Source organism: Acanthochromis polyacanthus, chromosome 16, assembly GCF_021347895.1.
Source record: "Acanthochromis polyacanthus isolate Apoly-LR-REF ecotype Palm Island chromosome 16, KAUST_Apoly_ChrSc, whole genome shotgun sequence".
NCBI lineage: Eukaryota > Metazoa > Chordata > Actinopteri > Pomacentridae > Acanthochromis > Acanthochromis polyacanthus.
Window position 1 is genome coordinate 24,755,500 of NC_067128.1, and position 24,913 is coordinate 24,780,412.

At 41.4% G+C, this 24,913-nt stretch overlaps 1 protein-coding gene across 3 annotated transcripts in view; it reads left to right on the top strand.

Annotated features, from left to right (window-relative positions):
• jag2b (jagged canonical Notch ligand 2b) overlaps window positions 1-24,170 on the top strand; it is a 71,289-nt gene extending 47,119 nt beyond the window's left edge. For all 3 annotated transcript variants that reach the window (XM_051960899.1, XM_051960900.1, XM_051960901.1), the window contains 14 exons: window positions 6,370-6,532; window positions 6,632-6,793; window positions 7,864-7,977; window positions 8,158-8,271; window positions 8,488-8,601; window positions 10,883-10,999; window positions 14,484-14,511; window positions 15,080-15,165; window positions 17,575-17,688; window positions 17,859-17,974; window positions 18,996-19,253; window positions 19,361-19,492; window positions 21,299-21,449; window positions 21,577-24,170. In XM_051960899.1, coding sequence (XP_051816859.1) covers window positions 6,370-6,532; window positions 6,632-6,793; window positions 7,864-7,977; window positions 8,158-8,271; window positions 8,488-8,601; window positions 10,883-10,999; window positions 14,484-14,511; window positions 15,080-15,165; window positions 17,575-17,688; window positions 17,859-17,974; window positions 18,996-19,253; window positions 19,361-19,492; window positions 21,299-21,449; window positions 21,577-22,100 — 2,193 coding nt within the window. In that variant the 3' untranslated portion in view covers window positions 22,101-24,170. The remainder of the gene's footprint in view (window positions 1-6,369; window positions 6,533-6,631; window positions 6,794-7,863; window positions 7,978-8,157; window positions 8,272-8,487; window positions 8,602-10,882; window positions 11,000-14,483; window positions 14,512-15,079; window positions 15,166-17,574; window positions 17,689-17,858; window positions 17,975-18,995; window positions 19,254-19,360; window positions 19,493-21,298; window positions 21,450-21,576) is intronic.
• Window positions 24,171-24,913: the final 743 nt, after the last annotated feature.

The window sequence follows — 24,913 nt, forward strand, 5'->3', positions numbered from 1 at the left end:
GTGTGTAATAATGAACCCGGAAATGCGAGTCGTGCTGTGTGCATTGAAGCCGTGTATAGAGAACGGATGGATGAATATTCGTTTTTGTCGGACAAATGTGTTTTTCTCACCTGCTGTGGTAATCACATCTGAAAGTGGTTTATACCGGCGGATTCATGAGAATCTAAGCTTTCCATCGACGTATAGTGTTTGTATAATCGCGTTTGCAGCCTTCGGACATTCTTGAAATTCCTATGCAAATTAGTAGGTGTACCGCCGGCGGTACACTGAAGTTTAAGGGGTTAAGAAATTTTTGGGCAAACTCTACGAGGAAAACACAGAATGTGTAATATTTATAAACTAATATTCCATTACTAATGAAAGTATGTCTGCTACTAAGAATGTAAATGTGGGGTTTTTTTTGTTTGTTTTTTTTACTGGAGCTTTTCTTCAGGGACTGTTCTTATTTCTTATGAAGACGTGATTCAGATCAGGAATGGGCAAAAATGACATTGCACATTAAAACTTTTATGGACTGGAGAGGAGATACTAATCGGAGAAATATGATGCTGGAGGTGTCGTAGTTTTGGCACTACAGGGCAGGAATGTACACCGTGCCATAGTAGGCATTAGAACCTGTAGTATGTGGGCAGAAATCCAGCGTCACCTCATTCAGAGAGGCTCATATTTATAGTAGAGATGCTAAATCAGGATTGGCTCCTGACCAGCAATGTCCTCCATTCAGGGCCCAAGAGATGCAGTGAAGTGTCAGTTTCCTCACTGCTGACCTACATTCAATCACTCACTTCGTATATGAAGGCTGCAGCAAGAACACAAATAAAATATGGTACAGTAATGGCTGTATGAAAATATACAGTGAGTATGGAAAGTATTCAGACCCCTTGAAATTTTTCACTCTGTCATTGCAACCATTTGCCAAAATCAAAAAGTTCATTTTATTTCTCATTAATGTACACTCAGTACCCCATCTTAACAGAAAAAAACAGAAATGTAGAAATTTTTTCAAATTTATTAAAAAAGAAAAACTGAAATATCACATGGTCATAAGTATTCAGACCCTTTGCAGCGACATTCATATTTAACTCACATGCTGTCCATTTTTTCTGATCCTGCTCGAGATGGTTCTGCTTCTTTATTGGAGTCCAGGTGTGTTTAATTAAACTGATTGGACTTGATCAGGAAAGGCACACACCTGTCTTTATAAGACCTTACAGCTCACAGTGCATGTCAGAGCAAATGAGAATCATGAGGTCGAAGGAACTGCCCAAGGAGCTCAGAGACAGAATTGTGGCAAGGCACAGATCTGGCCAAGGTTACAAAAGAATTTCTGCAGCACTCAAGGTTCCTAAGAGCACAGTGGCCTCCATAATCCTCAAATGGAAGAAGTTTGGGACGACCACAACTCTTCCTAGACCTGGCCGTCCAGCCAAACTGAGCAATCGTGGGAGAAGAGCCTTGGTGAGAGAGGTAAAGAAGAACCCAAAGATCACTGTGGCTGAGCTCCAGAGATGTAGTCGGGAGATAGGAGAAAGTTCCACAAAGTCAACTATCACTGCAGCCCTCCACCAGTCGGGGCTTTATGGCAGAGTGGCCCGACGGAAGCCTCTCCTCAGTGCAAGACGCATGAAAGCCCGCATAGAGTTTGCCAAAAAACACATGAAGGACTCCCAGACTATGAGGAATAAGATTATCTGGTCTGATGAGACTAAGATTGAACTTTTTGGTGTTAATTCTAAGCGGTATGTGTGGAGAAAACCAGGCACTGCTCATCACCTGCCCAATACAATCCCTACAGTGAAACATGGTGGTGGGAGCATCATGTTGTGGGGGTGTTTTTCAGCTGCAGGGACAGGACGACTGGTTGCAATTGAAGGCAGGATGAATGTGGCCAAGTACAGAGATATCCTGGAGGAAAACCTCTTCCAGAGTGCTTAGGACCTCAGACTGGGCCAAAGGTTCTCCTTTCAACAGGACAATGACCCTAAGCACACAGCTAAAATAACAATAAGGAGTGGCTTCGGAACAACTCTGTGACAGTTCTTGACTGGCCCAGCCAGAGCCCTGACCTAAACCCAATTGAGCATCTCTGGAGAGACCTCAAAATGGCTGTCCACTAACGTTCACCATCCAACCTGACAGAACTGGAGAGGATCTGTAAGGAAGAATGGCAGAGGATCCCCAAATCCAGGTGTGGAAACACTTGTTGCGTCATTCCCAGGAAGACTCATGGCTGTACTACCTGAAAAGGGTGCTTCTTCTCAATTCTGAGCACAGGGTCTGAATACTTATGACCATGTGATATTTCAGTTTTTCTTTTTTTAATAAATTTGCAAAAATTTCTACATTTCAGGTTTTTTTTCTGTCAAAATGGGGTGCTGAGTGTACATTAATGAGAAATAAAATGAACTTTTTTGATTTTGGCAAATGGTTGCAATGACACAGAGTGAAAAATTTCAAGGGGTCTGAATACTTACCGTACCCACTGTAAATTAGGGCTGGACCCGAATATCCGAATATTCGTTTGCTACGGCGGTATCCGGATGTTAATTTTGGTTTCCGAATAGAATTAAAAAAAAAAAAAAACAACTGAGATGCCAGCAGATTATTAAATGATATTTTCAGTATGGCAAAATGTCTTTCTAGAGCTGATGTGCACAGCAGTGTAAACAAGAAAAGCACTCAAAGAGTGCAGTACTCCTCCAAGGCTGCTCAGTCATTGTATGATTTCTGGCGGATGAAATCTTGAAACAATTCGTGGTCTTCAGCGGTTGATTTGTAGCACGTTCGCAATCATGTGATCATCAGCAGGCAGCTGACGGTGTTCACTTGTTGTCACAGTTACAGTGACGCCATGCCTCTCGTAATGATACAGAAATCTTGAACAGATCCGTGGATACAGACTATAAACCGCATCACTGCCAAAATCGAATGAGTGGTCCTTGTGCCATTTCTGACCTTCTCTGAAAATTTCTTCCAAATCCGTTAGGGCTGGGCGATAAATCGATTTTATCGATTAATTCGACTTTTTTTTTAATGAAAATCGATTTTCTCATCAACATCCGCCACCAACACCTTCCTGCTGGGCTTAGTTCAGAGTGTGCGCCCCCCTCCCCCTCGCTTGATGCACAAGCAACATGGTGGCGAGCGGTGTACCTCTTACTCCAAAGAAAGGAAATGTATCTTCAGTCATTTGGAATTGGTTTGGGTTTGTGGCATGAGACACAGAACAACCAGTACCTCGCTGCAAAGTCTGTTTAAAGGCTGTTGCTACCAAAGGTGGCAGTACTACCAATTTACTGCAGCACCTCAAACAGAGGTATGCTGCCGAATGGGAGAGGTGTTGCTCCCTACAAAAGGAACAAGACCGCGGCGGCCCAAGCACAGCCACCAAAAAACAACCTACCGTCTTGGAAACATTGACAAACTGTATCCCGTATGATAAGAAAGGAGCCCAGTGGAAAGCTGTCATGGATGCAGTCGCGATGTATATTGCAAGAGATATGGTGTCCATATACACTGTGGAAAAGCCGGGGTTTACTCACTTTCTAAAAGTTTTGGACCCCAGGTACGTGCTACCAGGCTGCAAACATTTTCTGAAGTTGCCTTGCCTCAGCTGTATAACAGCACACACCAAAGGATCACTATGGAGCTGGAAGGAGTGTCATTCTACTTCGCGACAACCGGTCTGTGGTCCAGCAGAGTGATGCAGCCCTACCTAAGTTTAACAGTGCACTTCATAAGCAACGACTAAACTCTGTGAAGCGTGTGCCTCCAAATGGCTTACTATCCCGACGATCACAAAGGGGAAATAATTGCCCAGGGGCTAAAAGATGCTCTGAGCTTGTGGAATGTTGCTGATGACCGACTCAGCTGTGTGATCACTGACAGTGGTACCAGCATGATCAAAGCTCTGAAAGACAATAAGTGACCCAGCCTTCAGTGCTTTGGACACAGATTGAACTGTGCTATAGGTAAGAATCAAGTGATATCTTGTTCCCCATTCGGAAAAGAGATGGAAAGCCTAATTAATGCATCACTTAGTGGTGCATTATATCAAACCAACATATACCTCCAGAAAATCTGCATGATTAAATAAAGTGTGTGTGTGTGTGTGTGTGTGTGTGTGTGTGTGTGTGTGTGTGTGTGTGTGTGTGTGTGTGTGTGTGTGTGTGTGTGTGTGTGTGTGTGTGTGTGTGTGTGTGTGTGTGTGTGTGTGTGTGTGTGTGTGTGTGTGTGTGTGTGTGTGTGTGTGTGTGTGTGTGTGTGTGTGTGTGTGTGTGTGTGTGTGTGTGTGTGTGTGTGTGTGTGTGTGTGTGTGTGTGTGATAAAACACTGAAAATACTAAATACTTTTAAACAATAAAAACTAAACTGAAACAAGGGAACAGATCCTGGAAATTAACTGAAGCTAAACTACACGAACTATTAAACTTAACTGAACTATCAAAAATAAAATTGAAACTTGTTTTGAACGATTTCTTTGTCATCTGCAAATTGATTTTAGGTTGGAGGTAAAAAAAAATTGGATAAATCGTAAACAGGATTTTTTGTGAAAAAAATTGAGATTTTTTTAGGCCATATCGCCCAGCCCTAAAATTCCATTCATGAGTAATGTTCCAGGCAGACAGACAGACGCATAACTCTGCCATGTACCTTGGCGAAGTAATAATGCCTGGTACAAGCAGATTGCACATCATTCTGGTAAAAACTAAATTCTGTGCTCCTTAGCACAACATAGAAGCTATGACTGCTTCAGTTGTGACCAACAGTGTCACAACAGTCAAAACTCTGTGCAACCACCAGATCATTACTGACAACATGACTGCAAATGAAGTAGAACAAGGAGCTCCATTGCAGTGTAAAGACTGACAAAACTGAGTACCTTGCTACTGATTCGCACTTAATCAGAAGACTGTAAGATAACTTAGATCCTTTAAATCAGGGATGTCAAACTCATTCCACAAAGGGCTGGTGTGGCTGCAGGTTTTTGTTCCAACTAAGCAGCGTCACACCAGACCTGACTCATTTAATCAACCGATCTCAGTCTCCAGACAGGTGATTGGTCAGACTGTGTGCTGTAGATATGTTGGAACTAAATGCTGTAGCCTAGAGCACACAGTCTGACCAATCACCTGTCTGGAGACTGAGATCGGTTGATTAAATGAGTCAGGTCTGGTGTGATGCTGCTTAGTTGGAACAAAAACCTGCAGCCACACCAGCCCTTTGTGGAATGAGTTTGACATCCCTGCTTTAAATGGTTAAAGCAGTCATCAAACTTCAATTTTATAGCAGACTTTATTATTGATGTGGCTGACAAGTTATATTAGATGACTTTGCCTGTTGCATTGAAAAATGTCTCTTGTGCTATGAACAGTGCTTACAGTTATGTTAATGTGCTGAAGATTTATTGACACTCTTGTGCCCAGACATGATCTTCTGACCACACACATGCTGCTGAAAAGATGTAAAATAAACTGTGTGTGACCACAAACTTCAGCCACCCTGTTTCCCTTGTCTGCCTCCGTTGTTCAGCACCTTAAATGGCAAAGCAGTTCAACCCAGAGTTTCTACACAGTTGCCCTCTGTTTACATAAACTTAGAGAATTTCTCTCCAACCTCTGTATTGCAGCATGTAGAAATGACAAAAGATGTCACCATGGCCTCTAGTCAGGCCCACTGTGTGCCAGATGATTTATCTTTATTATATTCACTGTGGCTCTGCATGCTGTTGGACGAGTCAATATTTGCCTTCATGATGGGTTGTCTTTCTGTTGCCTGTGCAGTTTCTCAGTCTCTCTTCTGCAAGGTGTCTGCCTTGGAATAATCTTGGAAGATTAAGCAGGGCAAAGATGTAAAACCAAAAGCGTGGACTCCCTTGATGAGCTTAGTGAAACTTTCTGAGGCTTACTTTGCTCGTCCTCTTACCTTCGATTTGTTCTGAACAGCAGCGGTGGCTTGAACCATGCCAAGCTGCTCACCTCCACAGACTTTAGGTCTGCTTTCTCTAGCACTGCTTTGGCTTCACTTGCTTTACTGTCTTTGTAGTGGACAAAGCTTAGTTTAATGTGTTGACAATGTTGTGAAAAAATGATAAACATTCTCATTCCACACAGCAACACAAAGCAAAAGCACTGCACCTCATTCAAGTACTTAAAAAGGTTAAAAAACACCTGATTCAATGGAATCCTGTTTCCAAGATTGGCCTACTGAGGTTTCATTACAAATAATAACTTGTGTCATATAATTCTGTCAGCCAGAAATAGTGGGTTATTTTGTTTGTTTAGCTTCAAGCAGCATTTTGAATTCAGCTCTTCAATTTAAACTGCATATTTTGTAAACTTATATTTCCCTCACCTCTTCATCCATCTAGATCTCTACCTGGTCCTCCTCAGATGCTTGTGATCCAAACCCCTGTGAGAATGAGGCCCAGTGCCACAGCATGGACCAGGACTTCTACTGTGCATGTCCTGAAGGCTACAAGGGAAAGACGTGTGAGCGGCTCAAAGAGAACTGCCAAACCACCCCATGTCAAGGTGACTGGTCTCATCCGTAGTGATGGAGGAGACCTGAACAAACTAGTATACAAATAAAATATAGTGAACTTGAAACATAAAGCTCTTTTTTTCTTGCAGTGATTGACAGCTGCACTGTTGCTGAAGCAACCAATGACTCTGCTGAAGTGCGCCACATATCCTCCAACGTGTGTGGTCCACGAGGACACTGCATCAGCCAGCCAGCAGGAAACTTCACCTGCATCTGTGATGCAGGTTTCAGTGGCGTCTACTGTCATGAGAGTACGTTGAGACGTTGGGGTTCACATTCTGAAGAAACTGTGCTGTTTCAAACTGTTTGGTCATTTATGTAAACTGGATTTAAAATTCATTGTAAAATATTGTAGACTATTAATCTAGTATGGTTTTGAAAGACAGCTCTAACAATTTTGTAAAGCTTTTTCACAATTTTCTGCCTCTCATTTAGCATTTAGAATTGTTTCTAAATCTTTAGTAGATGATTTATAACATGATATTGTTGTTGTTTGCTGATTTATGTGGTAAACACATGAAACAAGTTTCTCTCATATGGAAAACTTTACCAAACATTTTAAATATACATTTCATACAGTCATGTCTAATGCTGTATAATTATACTGTTATTGTTGTGAGATACATTAACTTGCTGAACCCCATATAGTTTCTGAATGCACAACAATTTCTAAATGCCTACAGGTGTTAGCAATACGGATAACAATGTGGAATTTCTGTACTGTCCGTGTTTAACAACTTACATTTAAAATTTATTTCTCTTACCTGCTCCTGTCTCCTGCTGTGCCCACTTAAGCCAAAAAAGTCAAAAAGTCCCTGAATTTTTGCCTGTTGCTGTTAGTCACTAATGTTTGTATTGAGGAGTGCAAAAATTGCATTTTTTTAATGAGATCTGGTGCATTTGGAGATTTTAAAGGGAGACATGTACAATGAAGTAATTTTAAATGAAATCTAAGCATTTTAGGCTTAGTTTAATTATTCTGACAGAATCTCACATCAGGACTATCAAATAGTTCAAAACTCCATTATTCTTTTTGTTTCTACTGAAAGAAAAATCATTTGATTCTTTGATAGATGTTACTGACAATTTTTTAAAATGTATTTATTTATAGGATACAATTTTTATAATCATCAATCAAGTTTATCATATTTTCTTGCAGCTGCATAGTCATGTGTTATGAAACCATGGTTAAGTGAACCTTTGAACAAGATTTGAATAATGTACTACCAAAACTATCCAAATAGAAGAAAACATGACTAAACTTCTTGTGAGCAGAGTTCTGAAGACGTTCATCTAACCTTTCCTCGCAATATTATTTCAGATATCAACGACTGCATTAGCAACCCCTGTCGAAATGGAGGAACCTGCATTGACGGTGTGAACTCCTTTCAGTGCTTCTGTCCAGACGGCTGGGAGGGTCGACTCTGCGACCTCAGTAAGTTCTTCTCCTTCACGACAGATTTTCTGCCTTTTTTCCAACATTTGCATCTTCCTAAACAAAGCCTCATGCCTGGGTAGAGCTTCTGCTGTGCTGTCTTTCTTTGTACTGAATAGAAAACAGTTTATTAATGAGTGAATGAAAGCTGGATTCATGGAAATCTTTCTGCTTCCTCAGATGTCAACGAGTGCAGACACAACCCCTGTAAGAACGGTGGACAGTGCGTTGACCTGGTGAACGACTTCTACTGCGAGTGTGCCGACAACTGGAAGGGCAAGACCTGCCATTCCCGTGAGTTATGTCGACTTTGTGTTAATGTGTGGGTTTATGTTCGTAGCTTGCAGTGGCCCCACTTCCACCTCGCTGCACATCTTTATATGTTAGGACCAGTAAAAGATGTTAATGTCTACACCATAAGGGTAGCGGATCACCACAATAAACTTTTTGTACTAACAGTATGAATTGTCAAATGAAGATCGTGTCTGTGTTTTTCTTTCTTCTGTCCAGGAGAGAGTCAGTGTGACGAAACCACCTGCAGCAATGGAGGCACCTGCTATGACCACGGGGATGCTTTTCGCTGTGACTGCCCACCTGGTTGGGAAGGAAACACCTGCAACACAGGTGAACTACAAGTCTAGGTTCAGAGAAGCTACTAGTTGTAGTTGTAGATTGCATAATAGGAAGGAGTAAGAAATTGAAATCATCAGTGCTGAATTCTTGTTGATGTCTTGTTTGGAGGAAGAGTCATTTTGTTTTGATTTGACCAAACTAATCAGTAGTAGGTTGGATGGATGGATCAGTTAACATGGCTACATTTGTAGTTGAGCCATTAATATTTTTCATGAACTCATCACTATATGTTATGATATTCACAGGATGTTAATGTCTGTGTTTTACTATATTAGTATCATATCACCATAAAGAGTGGAACTGGACCTTTTGCATTTATGCTTGTTACTTCGCCAAGGAACGCGGCAGAGTTATGTGACAGTCGACGTCTGTCCGTCCATCTGTCCATCTGATTCAAATCCGTCTGTCTGTTGGCAACATTACCCAAAAATGGACCAACGGATTTGGATGAAATTTTCAGGGAAGGTCAAATGACACAAGGACCAATTGATTAGATTTTGGCAGTTATGCACCTTATAGTCTGGATCCACAGATTTGTTAAAGATTTCTGTATCACTGCGAGATAGTGACACTCCGTCACTGTATCTATGACAACAAGTGAACACTGCGTCAGCTGCCTGCTGCAATCACATAATGGTGATCCTTCCATAAATCCACCACTGTGGACTTATCGGGACTTAACTGTCGGAAATGATACAAAGAACAATTGATTAAATTGTGGGAGTGATGCCGAGTCCCATCAATTGCCGCCGCCCGCTGCATATTTAGGTCACGCGATTCAGTGTCCATACCTAACGTACACATGCATAACACACGCCTGTGCTCAGCGCAAGGTCATTTTGTTTATGGGTACCTCTTTATTAAATGGCTATGTTTCTGATCATCAATTACTAATAAACAAATGCTGCATTTCTAAAAAAGCAATGCTGCATGTCTGACAATGCCATATGGGGGAATGAACAGCCTTGGGAGAGTATCATGCTCTCTGAGTGTTTTCTAGTTGCGTATTTGCACATACTGGAGTAATTGCAGTGAGATCATTTCTTCACCTGTTTTCACACTCTAGAAGTCTTTTCATAACATAGACCTACCGCATTTCAAAAACACAGCAAATATCTCCAACATAGATCTGCAACTACATCCCACTGTGCATGACAAATATACACAAAATAACACATTTGCTTTTCATTGCAATGATTCAAATGTTGGGGTAAATCAATATGAGTACAGGTCACCTGTGTGCAAGTAGGCAGTGAAGAGTTAGATTCTGGGGGGCCAAAGCAAAGTGGACATTGAAGGCCAAAACATTTGTCCGGTTCTCTTCCTCTGCAAGTAACCTGCTGTAGGTAAACAATACAATTAATAAAATAATGAAATTTACTTATGTTTGCCACTATGCACGTATTTTTGCCAGTTTCTGAGTCATACAGTATCTGTGGTTCTGATTTCAGCAGATTCCAGACAATATTCCTTAAACAAAAGCATATCTCTGCTGGGTATTTCATGGTCAGATGCATGTAAATACACACCAATTTCATTATACAAAAATGTTTTACAGTTAATCTTATCAAATGATGGAAGATCTGGGTATCTTAGACTGCCTTAAAAACAACAAGAGCAAGCATGCATGGCTCTTATAAAAACCAAGATAAGAGCTTATAAGAAGAGGTAGTGAAATTATACTAAAAGTAGCTCAAGAGTGAAAAGGAGCTCATCGGGTTAATGGACACAACAGCAAACCTATTTAAACAAGCTGAAGATGTGAGTGGCATCTCACATCTTCAGGGGTCTGAGACCAGGATTATTAAGACTAGCATTGTACTAAAAGCCAGAATAATATTAATGACTCATTCAGGGATGCTGTACAGTCAGTTTTTTTATTGCCCCTTGGGGACAAATAGTTTTTTTTTTTTATTGAAAATTTGACTTTTGAATCAATCCAGATTATAGAGTAATTGACTATCAATGTAGGTAACACCGACTGTCATGCAAGTTCTTACTGTGAGATTGATTCTAACTTGATGAGTAACTTTTTTGAAGTGTTTGATTACTGACAGGATTGGATTTTCCGACACACAGTAACTCTCAGATATTATTTAAATGGGTTAAGAAACCTTAAGTAAGGTTAAGAAACGTAGTGAGAATGTAATTCTGTCTTTTCCTGCAAGTGCTATTTGATTTGTTGTGTGGCTGCGCCTCTGTTGTGTAATTTTAGATTTTAACAATTTGTTGTACCTCTGTGATCCTTGACTCCTCTTCTCTCATCCCACAGCCAAAAAAAGCACATGCACCTCCAGTCCTTGTTCCAATGGGGGGACGTGTGTGGGAGGAGGAGACACCTTCACCTGCATCTGCAAGGAGGGCTGGGAGGGCCCCTCCTGTGGACAAAGTTAGTTCCTCTGAATTAAACTAACCGGAAAATCACCTACAGTGGGGACTGAAAGTTTGGGCACCCCAGGTAAAAATTTGTATTAATGTGCACAAAAAAGCAAGTAAAGATGGAAAAATCTCCAAAAGGCATCAAATTACAAATGAGACATTCTTATAATATGTCAAAAAAAGTTAGATTTTATTTCCATCATTTACACTTTCAAAATACCAGACAACACAATAATGGCATCTGCAAAAGTTTGGGCACCCTTTGGAAAGCCAACACCTGACAGTGTCATGGATTGTTCAGTCATCGTCTGGAAAGACCAGGTGATGTCAATCTCAAAGGTTTTAAATGCCCAGACTCATCTGACCTTGTCCCAACAATCAGCACCATGGGTTCTTCTAAGCAGTTGTCTAGAACATTAAAACTGAAAATAGTTGACTCTCACAAAGCAGGAGAAGGCTATAAGAGGATAGCAAAATGTTTTCAGATGCCAATATCCTCTGTTCGGAATGTAATTGAGAAATGGCAGTCATCAGGAACAGTGGAAAATAAAGCAAGATCTGGAAGACCAAGAAAAATATCGGACAGAACAGCTCGCAGGATTGTGAGAAAAGCAAGTCAAAACCCACGTTTGACTGCACGATCCCTCCTTAAAGACTTGGCAGACACTGGAGTTGTGGTATACTATTCCACTATTAAGAGATACTTGTACAAATATGGTCTTCATGGAAGAGTCATCAGAAGAAAACCTCTTCTACGTCCTCATCACAAAAATCAGCGTTTGAAGTTTGCAAATGAACATATAGACAAGCCTGATGCGTTTTGGAAACAAGTTCTGTGGACCGATGAGGTTAAAATAGAACTTTTTTGGCCGGAATGAGCAAAGATACATTTGGAGAAGAAAGGGCACAGAATTTAATGGAAAGGACCTCTGTCCAACTGTTAAGCATGGGGGTGGATCAATCATTCTTTGGGGTTGTATTGCAGCCAGTGGCACAGGGAACATTTCACGAGTAGAAGGAAAAATGGATTCAATAAAATTTCAGCAAATTTTGGATGCTAACCATCTGTGAAAAAGCTGAAGTTAAAGAGAGGATGGCTTCTACAAATGGATAATGATCCTAAACACACCTCATAATCCATGGTGGATTACATCAAGAGGCGTATACTGAAGGTTTTGCCATTGCCTTCACAATCTCCTGACCTCAACATAACTAGAAATCTATGGATAGACCTTAAAAGAGCAGTGCGTGACAGACAGCCCAGAAATCTCAAAGAACTGAAAGACTTTTTTATGTAAGGAAGAATGGGTGAAGATACCTCGAACAAGAATTGAAAGACTCTTAGCGGGCTACAAAAAGCGTTTACAAGCTGTTACTTACCAAAGGGGCCAGTACAAGGTATTAATTCTGCAGGGTGCCCAAACTTTTGCAGACGCCATTATTTTGTTTTCTGTTATTTTGAAAGTTTGCATGATGGAAATAAAATCTAACTTTTTTTGACATATTATAAGAATGTCTAATCTGTAATTTGATGCCTTTTGGAGATTTATCCATCTTTCTTTGGCTTCTTTATGCACATTAATACAAGTTTTTACCTGGGGTGCCCAAACTTTTGATCCCCACCGTAGCTCTCAGCTATTATTAATTAGTCTTAACACGTAGTAAGTTATTTGAACTGTCAAGTTTAACAATTTAGACATATCATATTATAAGTAAGTATTTCTTTGTGTTTTGATTATTTGTTTTTAATATGTTTAGGGGATGTTTCAAGGGCTTGAGAGTAGGGCTGCGACTAACGATTATTTTAATCGATTAATCAGTCGATTATTTTTTTCGATTAATCGATGAATCGGATAAAAAAAATAATTTGTAATTTCTGCTTCTTTATTCAGAAATCGAAGATTTGGAATGACAGAGCAAATAAGATCATTGTAGTGAAGCCTTTGTCTTCAACCATCAACAGAGGCTTCATGTCAGTGATGGTCATGTTGAGGATTCTCTGTCAGACAGCTGCTTGCTGTGGTGTACATGATGTCTCTCTCATCATAAAGCCTCTCAAAGCAATTCATTCTGCCTCTCTCCAACACAGACCAATGTCTTCACTCGGACTTTGTCAGAAAATTTAAAACTTGAGGCTCAGTCTTTAAATTATTACCACCCCTGTGTGCAAGTTACGTTTATTTATATGCATATCCAAACCATGCTTAAGCTGATTAAAGTAAAATAAAAAGCAACTCTCACAGTCACACACGCCCTATCACTGTTATCAGTCAGCTAACAAGCAAAAGCTAGCATCAGGCGACCTAACAGAAATAGGCGACTGACGTTACATTTCCTCACTTAAAAGTGGAACAAACGCAGGATAATGTAGTGACTTAAAGTGTGTGTCCACTAGATGACATCCTCTGAACCTCTGAGTGTTGGAGCGTTTTCTTCTTGTGCTACATTTTACTCACTGAGTTCATTTTTCACTGCAATATCAAATCTTGCACCTCTACAGCAAAGCCAAATTCATCCATCCATTCTCTATACACCGCTTTATCCTCACTAGGGTCGCAGGGGGTGCTGGAGCCTATCCCAGCTGACTCGGGCGAAGGCAGGGGACACCCTGGACAGGTCGCCAGTCTGTCACAGGGCTACATATACAGACAAACAATCACACTCACATTCACACCTACGGGCAATTTAGAGTCATCAATTAACCTCAGCATATTGTTGGACTGTGGGAGGAAGCCGGAGTGCCCGGAGAAAACCCACGCATGCACAGGGAGAACATGCAAACTCTATGCAGAAAGATCCCAGGCCCAGGCTGGGATTTGAACCGGGGATCTTCTTGCTGCAAGGCGAAAGTGCTAACCACTACACCACTGTGCAGCCAAATTCAGAGAACTCAAAAATGTCTTCTGTGCAGTATGACAGTTTTAATTCTGTAAATCATAAACAAGGAAAAATAAGGTGGAATTACTAAATTTGTTTTCTAAAAAGTGAAAAAACACTGGAATGAAAATGGACATTTTCCAAGTGCCTCCTGATATTATCCAAAAAAAGGCAAAGATATATTTATTATTTGGTATAAGATATATTTTTGTTTTCATACTTGCCTGTGCTGTGTAAACACTGCCTGCGGTTTAGCCCAGTTCAGCCAAATAGTCTCAGATTTTTTTTCCTCACGTGACTGATGGTCACAGCTAAGTTACTAGAAGTTCCTCGGTTGTGCTAAAGAGTGCAGAATTTTCTGTTTTTAATGGAATGTATTTCAAAGTGAACGTTTCTTTTTGGCAAATTTCTTAATGAGCCATGCAAATTAAAGTGATTTTTATGCTAAGAGTTGGCAAAGGCTCCCTGTGTAATTGCAAGTTACAGATGAGTAGGTAAAGCACTGTTGAAAACTTCAAATCCAGAAATTCTCTGTTGGACTCAGTTTTCTGGCTTTCTATCTGTGCATTTTTTACAGTTTTTTTTTTAAACCTTCTATTTCTTCTTTTCTTCAACAGACACAAATGACTGCAACCCTCACCCCTGGTATGTAACCTTTCATTCTGACACATTCTTGTGGTGTAGCTAAACGCCCCCCCCCCCTCAAAAAAATGTATCCACATTTTCTTGCCTTTCTCATCTCTACACTAAACACAAACCTTGTCGGCTGGAGGGGTGACGGGCCACAAGCAGCAGTGGAAGTTGTCCTTAAATCAAGCCTTAAAGGGGCATCTCACAGAAGAGGGAGCTTGGATGTTAAATAGGACAGTGGGAGTGTTATGGGGTGGACAAGAGTCCCACCTACCCCATGGTGAATGCAGGTGGGGGGTGGAGTGACAGAGGGGGTGTACGTGTTCATTCTTCCCGTGCAACCTGGGGGGAAGCTTGGCTTTGAGGAGCAATGGAAGGGAGGCATGATGAGAGGAGGGGAGGGGAGGGACTGGACACGCCTATTAGCATCTGAAAGGCGGAGGCTTGTATTGATGAGTTGAATTGAGCTTTGTGACCGCCAGCACAAACACGCACACACACAAATCATGTACTTTGCCGCAGCTGGAAAGGATGTATAGCCTCATTTAATAGTTTTTCATCTTTTTTTTTTTTTTCCTCCCAGTTACAACGGTGGGATCTGTGTGGACGGAGTGAACTGGTTTCGGTGTGAGTGCGCCCCTGGCTTCGCCGGACCAGACTGCAGAATCAGTGAGTGATGACATGAGGTTACTTAATAATGGAACATTTCTTTGATGCGGTGGCAGTACACAAGAACCCTGACTGAAATCCTAAACATCCTAGTCTGATCCTGATTTTTCATCATGGCGACCCTAGCGCAGTCACGGCAACTTAGTATGATTAAGAGGAAGGATAGATGGAGCAGGGAAGAAACTAAGGGAAAAGACAAGGAGGAGATAGATACATTGACACCCAGATGCAAGACGGGGACACTGCCCTCTCCCTTTTCTTGTCCTTTAATGCCTCAGAGATCAGAGGTCATCCCTCCTCCGTACTCGCACAGTCACACATTCACACACGGAAGACAAATGACCCAGTGACCCTGAAATTCTTCTTCTCTGCTCCTTTGTTTTGGCCGGATAGCATTCACCTTTTTTGTCAAGCTTAAATTTAAGAATTCTCATCTAGACCGTTTTCATGTGGGTGATGATGGCCAAGAGATCCCACTAAACTGAGAGGGCAGACACAAGTGACAAGTGATTTAATTTTTCCCAAACTTAATGGTTTTGACTGACTGCTATTTCCAACAGTGGTCTTGAAAGAAATATGAGGAATCACTGGTTAATTGAAAAAAGTAACAAAATGCATAATGAAAAGGTACAACGCGACTAGGATGCAATCTTTTTCCCAGCTTATTCTCGTAAAATACTGTAAAGTTTTAGCTCTTCGTGGCTTTCTTCAGAAAATTACTTAAATAAACAAATCTAAATAAAGAGAACATAACTATTTAATATACACAACCAATGAGAATGATTACAAAAATCGATTAAGAGCCATTCACAGTATTTTAAATTTCTAAATTTTGCAATAAAATGAATTCATTTCGATGACTTTGCTGCAGCTCATGGTTTTGCTTACCGGAGCAAAGTAAACCTGTGAGCATAGGCGTCAGTTTAGGGGGAGACGGTGGGGATGTGTCCCCCCCACTTTTTGTCAGGGGTCATTCTGTCTCCAACACATTCAAATTCTTCACATGTAAGCCGTTGTAACCCCAGTTATTTTCAGTAGTATAAAAAATTCCGACGCTCCTGAACACACCATCCGCACTCGACCGAGAGTTGCACAGACATGCAGCACACCTTCGCGAGGTTAAAAAAAAACGCGCAGATGCTGAATTTGCGCCCGTGCCAAGTAGAAGTTCCGACCAGAGGCATGCAGGGGCAAAATTTCGGCCCGGGAGAATTAGTATTATAGCGGCCCACAGACCCCTCCACCTGCATGTACCGATAGCTGAACAGGTTGAGCCTCTGCCTTTTGTGCGGTGGTTGTGAGTTTGAGCCCAGCTTATGGCATTTTGCCGCCATTCTTCGACATTTTCTCAAAGTGCTGTGGTCTCCATCCCCCCCACTTTTAAAAACAAACTGACGCCCTTGCCTGTTTGAGTTTATCATGTTGCAGATTTGTCCTTCTGACCAATAGCAAGCTGTCTTGGCAGTGCTGAAAGGATAGCCCAAAATGGTGTAAACCAGTGGTCGGCAACTGGCGGCCCGCGGGCCAAAACTTGCCCGTCAGGAATAATATCTGGCCCGCCAGATGATTTTGAAAATTTGATTTGGCACAGAGCCAAGCCAGTCCGTCACTGCAACACGAAACTCGTGTGGTCGGCTGCTGCCGGGCATTTCCGTGTTTGCGCTACTGGTCGGACACGGTTGTAGCCAAATTTCACTGAGCAACAGTGTGTGCAAAACGTGTGTGTCTCGGGAGCCATTTTTAATACATCTGTGATCAGAATTGAGACGTGTGTCCCAAGCAGCGGCGATTAGCTGTAAAAGCTCCGCTGCTCGCGGTACCTCACCCCACCCCCACCCGTTCGCGGAATCGGAGCACAACCCCACCGCAGGTTGGCCCGCTGTTCGATTGTTTACAAACATTTTGGCCCGAAGCCACATCTACTTGCCGACCCCTGGTGTAAACAGTTGTGTAGCTCTGGTGTACCATCCACTTTTATGCTTCCCTGCTCTGTCTGTATAAACTGCTCCACAACAGAAAGATTGCTTGACGGCAGTGATGAGACAGGAACTGATCTTGAGATGCTGAACAGACCAGTGCAGGAAAAAACTGAAAGATGCTTGGGGAGCTTTGACAGAATAGTGCTCACAATGTCGTGACTGGCTTCCTGGTGTGCCAGTGCCTTTACTTTGCTATAAAGAGAGGTTAAATTGGGATTTGTGAGGACAGGAAGCCCTTTTCCAGTGAAGCTCTGGGCAGAGATCAGACTGCAGGCAAAAGGAACATACTATTTCTTTTAAAAGACTATTTCTTCACTAGACGGTACCTCTAGTGAGAACTAAACATTGTATTCAGTTCGGCTTTTTTGGTTTTAAATTGGGCTCCAGTCTTTGTTTCCATATTGAATTTGCTGCTGTTTTCTCTCCACAGACATAAATGAGTGCCAGTCTTCACCCTGTGCCTATGGCGCCACCTGTGTGGATGAGATCAACGGTTTCCGATGCATTTGTCCCCTTGGTCGAACAGGAACCCGATGCCAAGAGTGTAAATACATTTCCGTGCTCTGCCTGGAATATTCATTTCACTCCATCGTGTAGTTAATAGTCACTACCTTGTTGCTGTGTTGAAACTACATTGATATACCCATTAATTCAGTCACTCATTACAGCAGACGTCATGCTACACAGGTTCTACATTACTCTCTCTGTTTGTAGTCATAGGTATTGGAAAGACTTGTCACTACGCTGGGCTGCAGTTTCCTCATGGCAGCCACTGGGAAGAGGAGTGCAACACCTGCCATTGCATCAACGGCAAAGTGGACTGTACTAAGGTATCAAGGCTTGCAGTTAAATATCTGCAACTTCAAACAAATTTTGATTATTTGTTTAATGTAAGGGCAAACAGCAACTGCTAAAATTCGGTAGAAAAAATTCTGAAACAGCAACTGCAGAAAGCAACTCAAATACACTTACAAGTTTAAATGTGACAAATGGTCTAAAACGTTGTTGCATTGAGAAGACGGTATTATTACTTCACCAAGAAATGCGGCAGGGTTATGAGACAATCTGCGTTGGCTGGTCTGTCCGTCTGTTAGCAACATTACTCAAAAATGGACTAACAGATTTACATGAAATATTCAGGGAAGGTCAGATATGTCACAAGAACCAAGTGATTAGATTTTGGCAGTGATGCAGCTTATAGTCTGGATCCATGGATTTGTTAAAGATTTCTGTATCATTGCAAGATAGCGGCACGGTCACTGTAACTATGGCTACAAGTGAACACTGCGTCAGCTGGCTGCTGATGATCACATGATTGCAATCCTACTACAAATCCACCGCTGCGGACTTGCCAGGACTTATTCAGCGGAAATGATACGAGGAACAATTGACTGGGATGATGAGAGTATCCCATCAATTCCCTTTGCCCGCGGGAATGTTTAGGTCATGCTATTCGGTATCCATAAATAACATACACATTCATAACGCACGCCTGTGTTCAGGGCAAGGTCATTTTGCTTGTGAATACATCTATATCAAATGGCCACATTCTATGCTGCTGTGATTTCTGATCATCAATAACTAATTAACGAATACTGCATTTCTAGAAAAAAATGCTGCATTTCTGACAATGCCATATGGTGGAATGAACAGCCTTGGCAGAACACTGCACTCTCTGAGTGCTTTTCTCATGTTATTATTATTATTATTGTTGTTGTTATTGAAAGTTGTGGCCCTAAATGCAATGATAGTTAACATCTCCTGGTTGAGATGATGCAGCAAGAACAAGAACAGCAGTACAAATGATTTCTTGGCTGACATGGGAGTGAACATGGTGACCCTTTGCACCAGGTGCTGTGTGGTCGTCGTCCCTGCCGACTCCAGTCAGCAGGACAGGACCAGAGACAACAGTCCTGCCCAGCTGGACGTGAGTGTCTGGAGCACAGCTACTTCACCTGCTTCTCCCCCCCTTGCCATCAGTGGGGAGTTTGTTCCATGGCTGGACCTCCACCTCCACAAGCAACCACCAAGTGCCAGCCAAACAACGGCCATTTGGACAACAGCTGCGGCCGCGTAACACTTGTTTTCAACAGAGACAAAGTACCACCGGTGAGTCATCATGCACATCTCACTTTTCTTGTTGCTTCCTGGAATCTTGTGATGTTCTGGTTTGTGGTATCGTTGCTGATCAGTTCATCTTTGTGTGCATATTGCAGGGAACAACAGTGGAGAATATCTGCTTTGAGCTGAGGTATCTTCCTGACACCCAAAGCTTGGCAAAAGACCATGCCCTTCTCCTGCTCTGTGACCTCTCACATTCAAATCAGGATGCTGTAGAGGTGGCTATAGTAAGTGAATGATCCAAAGTTTACCCTTTTTGTGCTTTGATGATCCCTTTCTTGTCTGGTTAGAGTCATGTATAGTATCACTAAAAGTACCTAATATTAGCAAAGGACACAGTGTTGGAGGTCATGAGTTCCCATTTCCAGTTTAAGTGGCACAGTTTCAGTTGTTGGAACACCACATATCCAGATAGCTAGTGCCTATACAGCACGACCAGCTAAATCAAAATTAAAAAGAAGTTTTTAGGATATTACGACAACATTTGCTCTTACAGCACATTCAGGAGAAATGAAAAAAGGGGAAAAGTTCTCATCTATTTAATTCTAAATGTAAAATAAATCAAATATAATATAATTCAGTATGCATACAATTAAAAGGCAAGGTGAAAAGGTGACAACTGCTACCACTTGCTTTCATGTGTAATGGGACTACATTACATTATATACAACAGAAAATGACAACCAACAATAGAAGATGTGCTTTCAGTGAGATTGTTTTAAACCTCCACCTGCCTCTATTCTGGCAGTGCTTGAGTCCTCCTAACACCTGGCAATCAAAAAAATGAACAAAGTTGGAGCATGACAGGAGCTGAGGTGGGCCATGGACTGTCTTAATAATAGTACCCACCTGTTTAAGGTGTCAGTGCCCTTAGTTATAAATAATTTGAAACTTAATTACAGTTTGAACTTGTGAGTTTCATAAACATTGTCATGAACGGTGAAATTAGCTACAGAGACCAAAACCGTTTATTTAAAAAAAAATTTTTTATTGTTTTGCCAGGCTGTAAACATGTTTATTTACACTGTAAAGTTGGATATTTTCACTTAGGAGTCTATGGGGCCTGACTGACTTTTTAAAGTCACTGCGGAGTCTCAAAGTAGCTTTTTCAGCAGTAGACTGAGACACCTAACCTGCAAGAAGGAGCGCTATCGCAAGTCATTCATTCCATCTGCTATAAGACTTTATAACATCAGTATCACTGGCTGATGTTAACACAAAACTGGACTCTTATCACATCATCCTTTACCACATAATCTGCACAGTTCTTGAGCTACTTTACTTCACATCATTACATAAGCCACACTTTCCATCCTACACTCCTGAACATATTGTGATTGTTATTATGTTTATCATTATATTGTCGTCTATTGTTGCTTATTGTTGCTTTACTGTATGATGTATGCTGCTGTAACATGGGAAATTTCCCCGGACACGGGGAGCAATTAAGGATTATCTTATCTTATCTTAAACCTGCTTAAAGTGGACATTTGAAGAACTGCAGTTTTTGATCCACAAACCAGAATTGTGTTGTTTTTATCTTCCCATCTGATGCTTGGCAAACTTTTTTTCACAGATCCTGGAAAAATTGTGTTCCCCTCAAATGACATAAGGTGCATGTCCACTTGATGTGATTTTCCTGCAGCGCAACGCACCTCATCTGAAAATCGCACTGATGGTGGGTGGTCACTAGAGGACCACAACATTGTCACATGACGGCACTCGAGCACCAGCGGGCCACTAGGTGGTCACGTGACCGAGCTTTCAGCTTGACAATGTTGCGGTCTGCTAGTGACCGCCTACATCCATGCGATTTTCAGATATGGTGCGTTGCCATGCGGGGTAATCACATCTAGTGGACACGCACCTATAGAGGCTTTGTGTCTCTTTTGTTTTGTGTGACTGTGACTCTGAAGAAATGATCCATGTGCATTGGTAGCAGAGGTGTAAATATTTCTCGTGTTGTGATATAGCTTAATGCTTGTTTCCACCTGTTGTCTTATACCTTTTCTGCTCTCTGGTTTTGTTCTCAGTCTTTCCATCCAGAGGACCTTCCAGACCACAGTTTGATCCAGGAAACAGCCAGCGCCATTGTGGGCACCTTGTCTAAGCGGCACAACAGCACCATAATGCTGGCAGTCATTGAGGTCAAAGTGGAAACGCAGGTCATGCCTCCTTCAGTGGGTGAGTAAAGGTGTCCCACCGAGGTTTGTTACAGACCCCTTTTCAGCTTCTGATCAGTGACTTCTCACTTACACCGATTTCACTCTTTTTCTTCTTTTTCCTCCCTTGTGTATCTTGATATCAACAGATTATTTGGTGCCTCTACTGTGTGTCGTCTTCTGTTTGCTCTGCCTCTTCTGCATCATTGTATGCGTTTGGTGGACGCGCAAACGAAGAAAAGAGCGTGAGAGGACCACACATTCAGCTGCCGATGACAACGTGAACAACCAGTGGGAGCCGCTTCGGCTTATGGTGGGACGTCAGCAGCAGCAGCAACAGCAGCTGAAAGAAAGCAACAGGGAGGCTGAGCAGGAACGCAAAAAGCTCATGGGCCCCTCTTATCGGACGTGTGATGAGGAGGAGGAGGAGGAGACGGACGGCGAGCTTGAGCTCGAGGAGTGTGGTGGAGCTGAGGCGGGAAAACAGCTAGTTTATAAGTACTCTAAGACTGCAGTGCAGTCCAGTGGAGGAGTGATCTGCACCCTGCACAGCTCCAGTTCACCCCTCAAAGCACCCCACCGAACCCAAGGCTACAGCCCCAAAGACAACCGCTGGAAAAATGTCAGTGCCGTCTTTAATGGTCAGAAAGACCTCAGAGACCATTGTGTATAAAATAATTTCAGCAAAGGACTCAAGCGAGAGAAGCTGCAAGGCAGCAACTATTCTTAGTTTTGGACTACTTTAGGAAAGGAAAAAAAGGCTTTGTGTTAATAAGCCATTCCTTACTTTGTTTTCATGTTTTTGTCACTGTCAACTGAAGCAGTTTTTGATTCAGGCTAGAACACAGTGAACATCCTTTTTTGCTACTGTTCTCTTATTTTTCTTTAATTGTGTACAGAAGAAATGGAAATGTAACAATATTTCAGGAGGCAAAAGAAGCTCTCTGCAATTTTTGTTAATGGAATTGAACCACTTGAGAAATGCTGAATCGTTGAAATGGAGAAAAACAACCTGTAAAAAGATTTTTGTTTGTTTACAGATGTTATGATTTGTTAAATATTCAGTGGGCTCCTGTTCAGTGTCTGTTGGGGCAGATACACACTTAAGGGACAGAAAAGGAAGGGTTTGGAGAGAAATGGACTGTGGCATCCACAGAAACACAGAGAAACCCTCCTTTTGCTCTGTCACCTTCCAGCTTTGCCCACCGATCCACCTTTGGCCGTCATGCGCCAGCCTTACCAAAACGCTTGGCCTGGAGGGGAGAGGGGACAGAAACCCCAGTGCCTACTATGTGGCCTTCCATTTTTTCTCCTGTCTCTCAGTTGTCTTGGCTGAAAGCTCTGTTTGAGGATTTTTTGCAGTATTTGGGTTGGTAGCAAGTGCCTTTCTGAGAGCTATGTTGAGGCTCCAAGTCGTGCTGCCCAGTTTGACCTCCTTGTTCTCAAATCTTAAAGGGATATGTGTACATTTAGAGTTCAATTTCACAGCAACGCCATTCAAGGTATTTGATCAAAACAGAAATTAATAGTCTGTACATATTTGTAAATACTAAAGGAGTCGCTGTGTATATTTGAAATGAGTAACTTAAGACAAGTCACACATTTTTATTATTATTGTTATTATTATTATTATTATTTTTTTTTTTACAATGCCATTCCTTTTATTTATGCCAGTCGAAATAGGCAGGTTTTATAACACTTAATATCCAGAGTCCCGCAGTTAAGAACCTTTACAATGAGGTACCACCAATGAAGGAATTTCTGAAGGGTTTAAAAATGGTTTGTCATTAAGCTGCATTTCTTTGTTTTGTGACTAATTCTTTAGTTATATGAAGTAAATCGGTGATGCCTATCAATGTTCAGATTATTGTATGCGATTGAATAACAGTCACAGGGCCAAAACATCCCTTGTAATTGTGGTGGTAATCTGGCTTTACGTGGTCCAGCAGTAATACTTCTAGTCCCAGTCTTCAGCTTTTTTGATTATGTCACTATGATTTTTTTTGGCACTGACAACTAATGGAGAATGCCCACTGTGACATCATAAAGTGGGCATGTGGCCAAAAGTAAAAGTTGTTTCTTTTTCATGGCAGTTAATTTTCACTGGTGATCATAATCACTGGTTTTAGTTGTTCAGTCAAGACTTGTTTCAATAAATCAACAGTAGCTTTTGGTGGGTAGTGTTTCCAAACTGCCAAAAATATAGCCTTAAAGTTTTCAAACCTTTTCTAAACCCGTCACAAACCCTTTTATTTTCGGTGCCTTAATGTAACGTGTAATGCATTATTTGTGTTACCAGTGGTCATCTTTTTATGTTGTTGGTTTGTTTTCATTATTAAGGAAAGTAACTCTTTAAAACAATGTGTGGTGTATTGTGGCGTGTTTTATTCGCCTGAGTAAAGCACTCTCCTTGTCTCACTTTGCTATCATGGAGATTCCTGGAATAAAACAATGGAGGGTTAAAAACAAGCAAAAGCAGTCCACCATGGCAGTTTTGAGTGTTATGAATGTGGATGTTAATAGGTCAAATGTGGACATCATGCATTAGCTTCATGTTTGGTTTCGAGGCTTTAATGAAGGGAACAATGTTTGCAGATGCAGATTTGTTTTTGCTATCATGCAAATGTGTTTTTTTAAGTTACCAACTCAGTTTAAAGTTTTACCCTTTTCATATCATGTCATTGTCTCAAAACGCCATTGTATTTCTGTAAATGGGACACAGCAAAATAAAGAATTAAAGCTGCATCAGTGTTGGTGTTAAAAGCTGAATATGCATATTGTATACATTTTATTTTAAAAGGGACATTGGGTAATTTTGTACAAAAGTATAAAAAGGTTTCCATTCTCTTAGTCGATGTTCAATTGTTCTAAATAATCATCCCACTTATTTATTAAAGCAGTTTTGACACCTCATGATCATGCCTGTAATATCTGGTTTGCGGTGGAGATAAAATACTGCTAAACTGACCAATAACTATCACAACTGGAATCTGGTACAAAACAGCAGAGCTCTCAAACACATCACATGGCCTTTATCAGCTGACACAACCTCCTCTGATGTGGAAACATGCAAACTATCCATTATTCAGACCATTTGTAGGACTTCTTGCTAACATGGACTTAATCACATTTTATATTTCATTCCTAACACTGAATCTTCTAGCCAAGATTACCTAGCACTATTCGTAAGGAATAGAGGGGACATTAGAGAGGCTTTAAGGACATTAGTACACTCAACAAAAATATAAACGCAACACTTTTGTTTTTGCTCCCAATTTTTATGAGATGAACTCAAAGATCTAAAACTTTTTCTACATGCGCAATATCACCATTTTTCTCAAATATTGTTCACAAATCTGTCTAAGGGGCCGTTTACACGAGGACGCTTGCAGGTAAAAACGTCAAAATATTTCAACAAAACACCCTATCGTTTATATGAGGACGGCGTTTTGGGGGCTTAAAAACGCAAAAATTTGAAACCGGCCT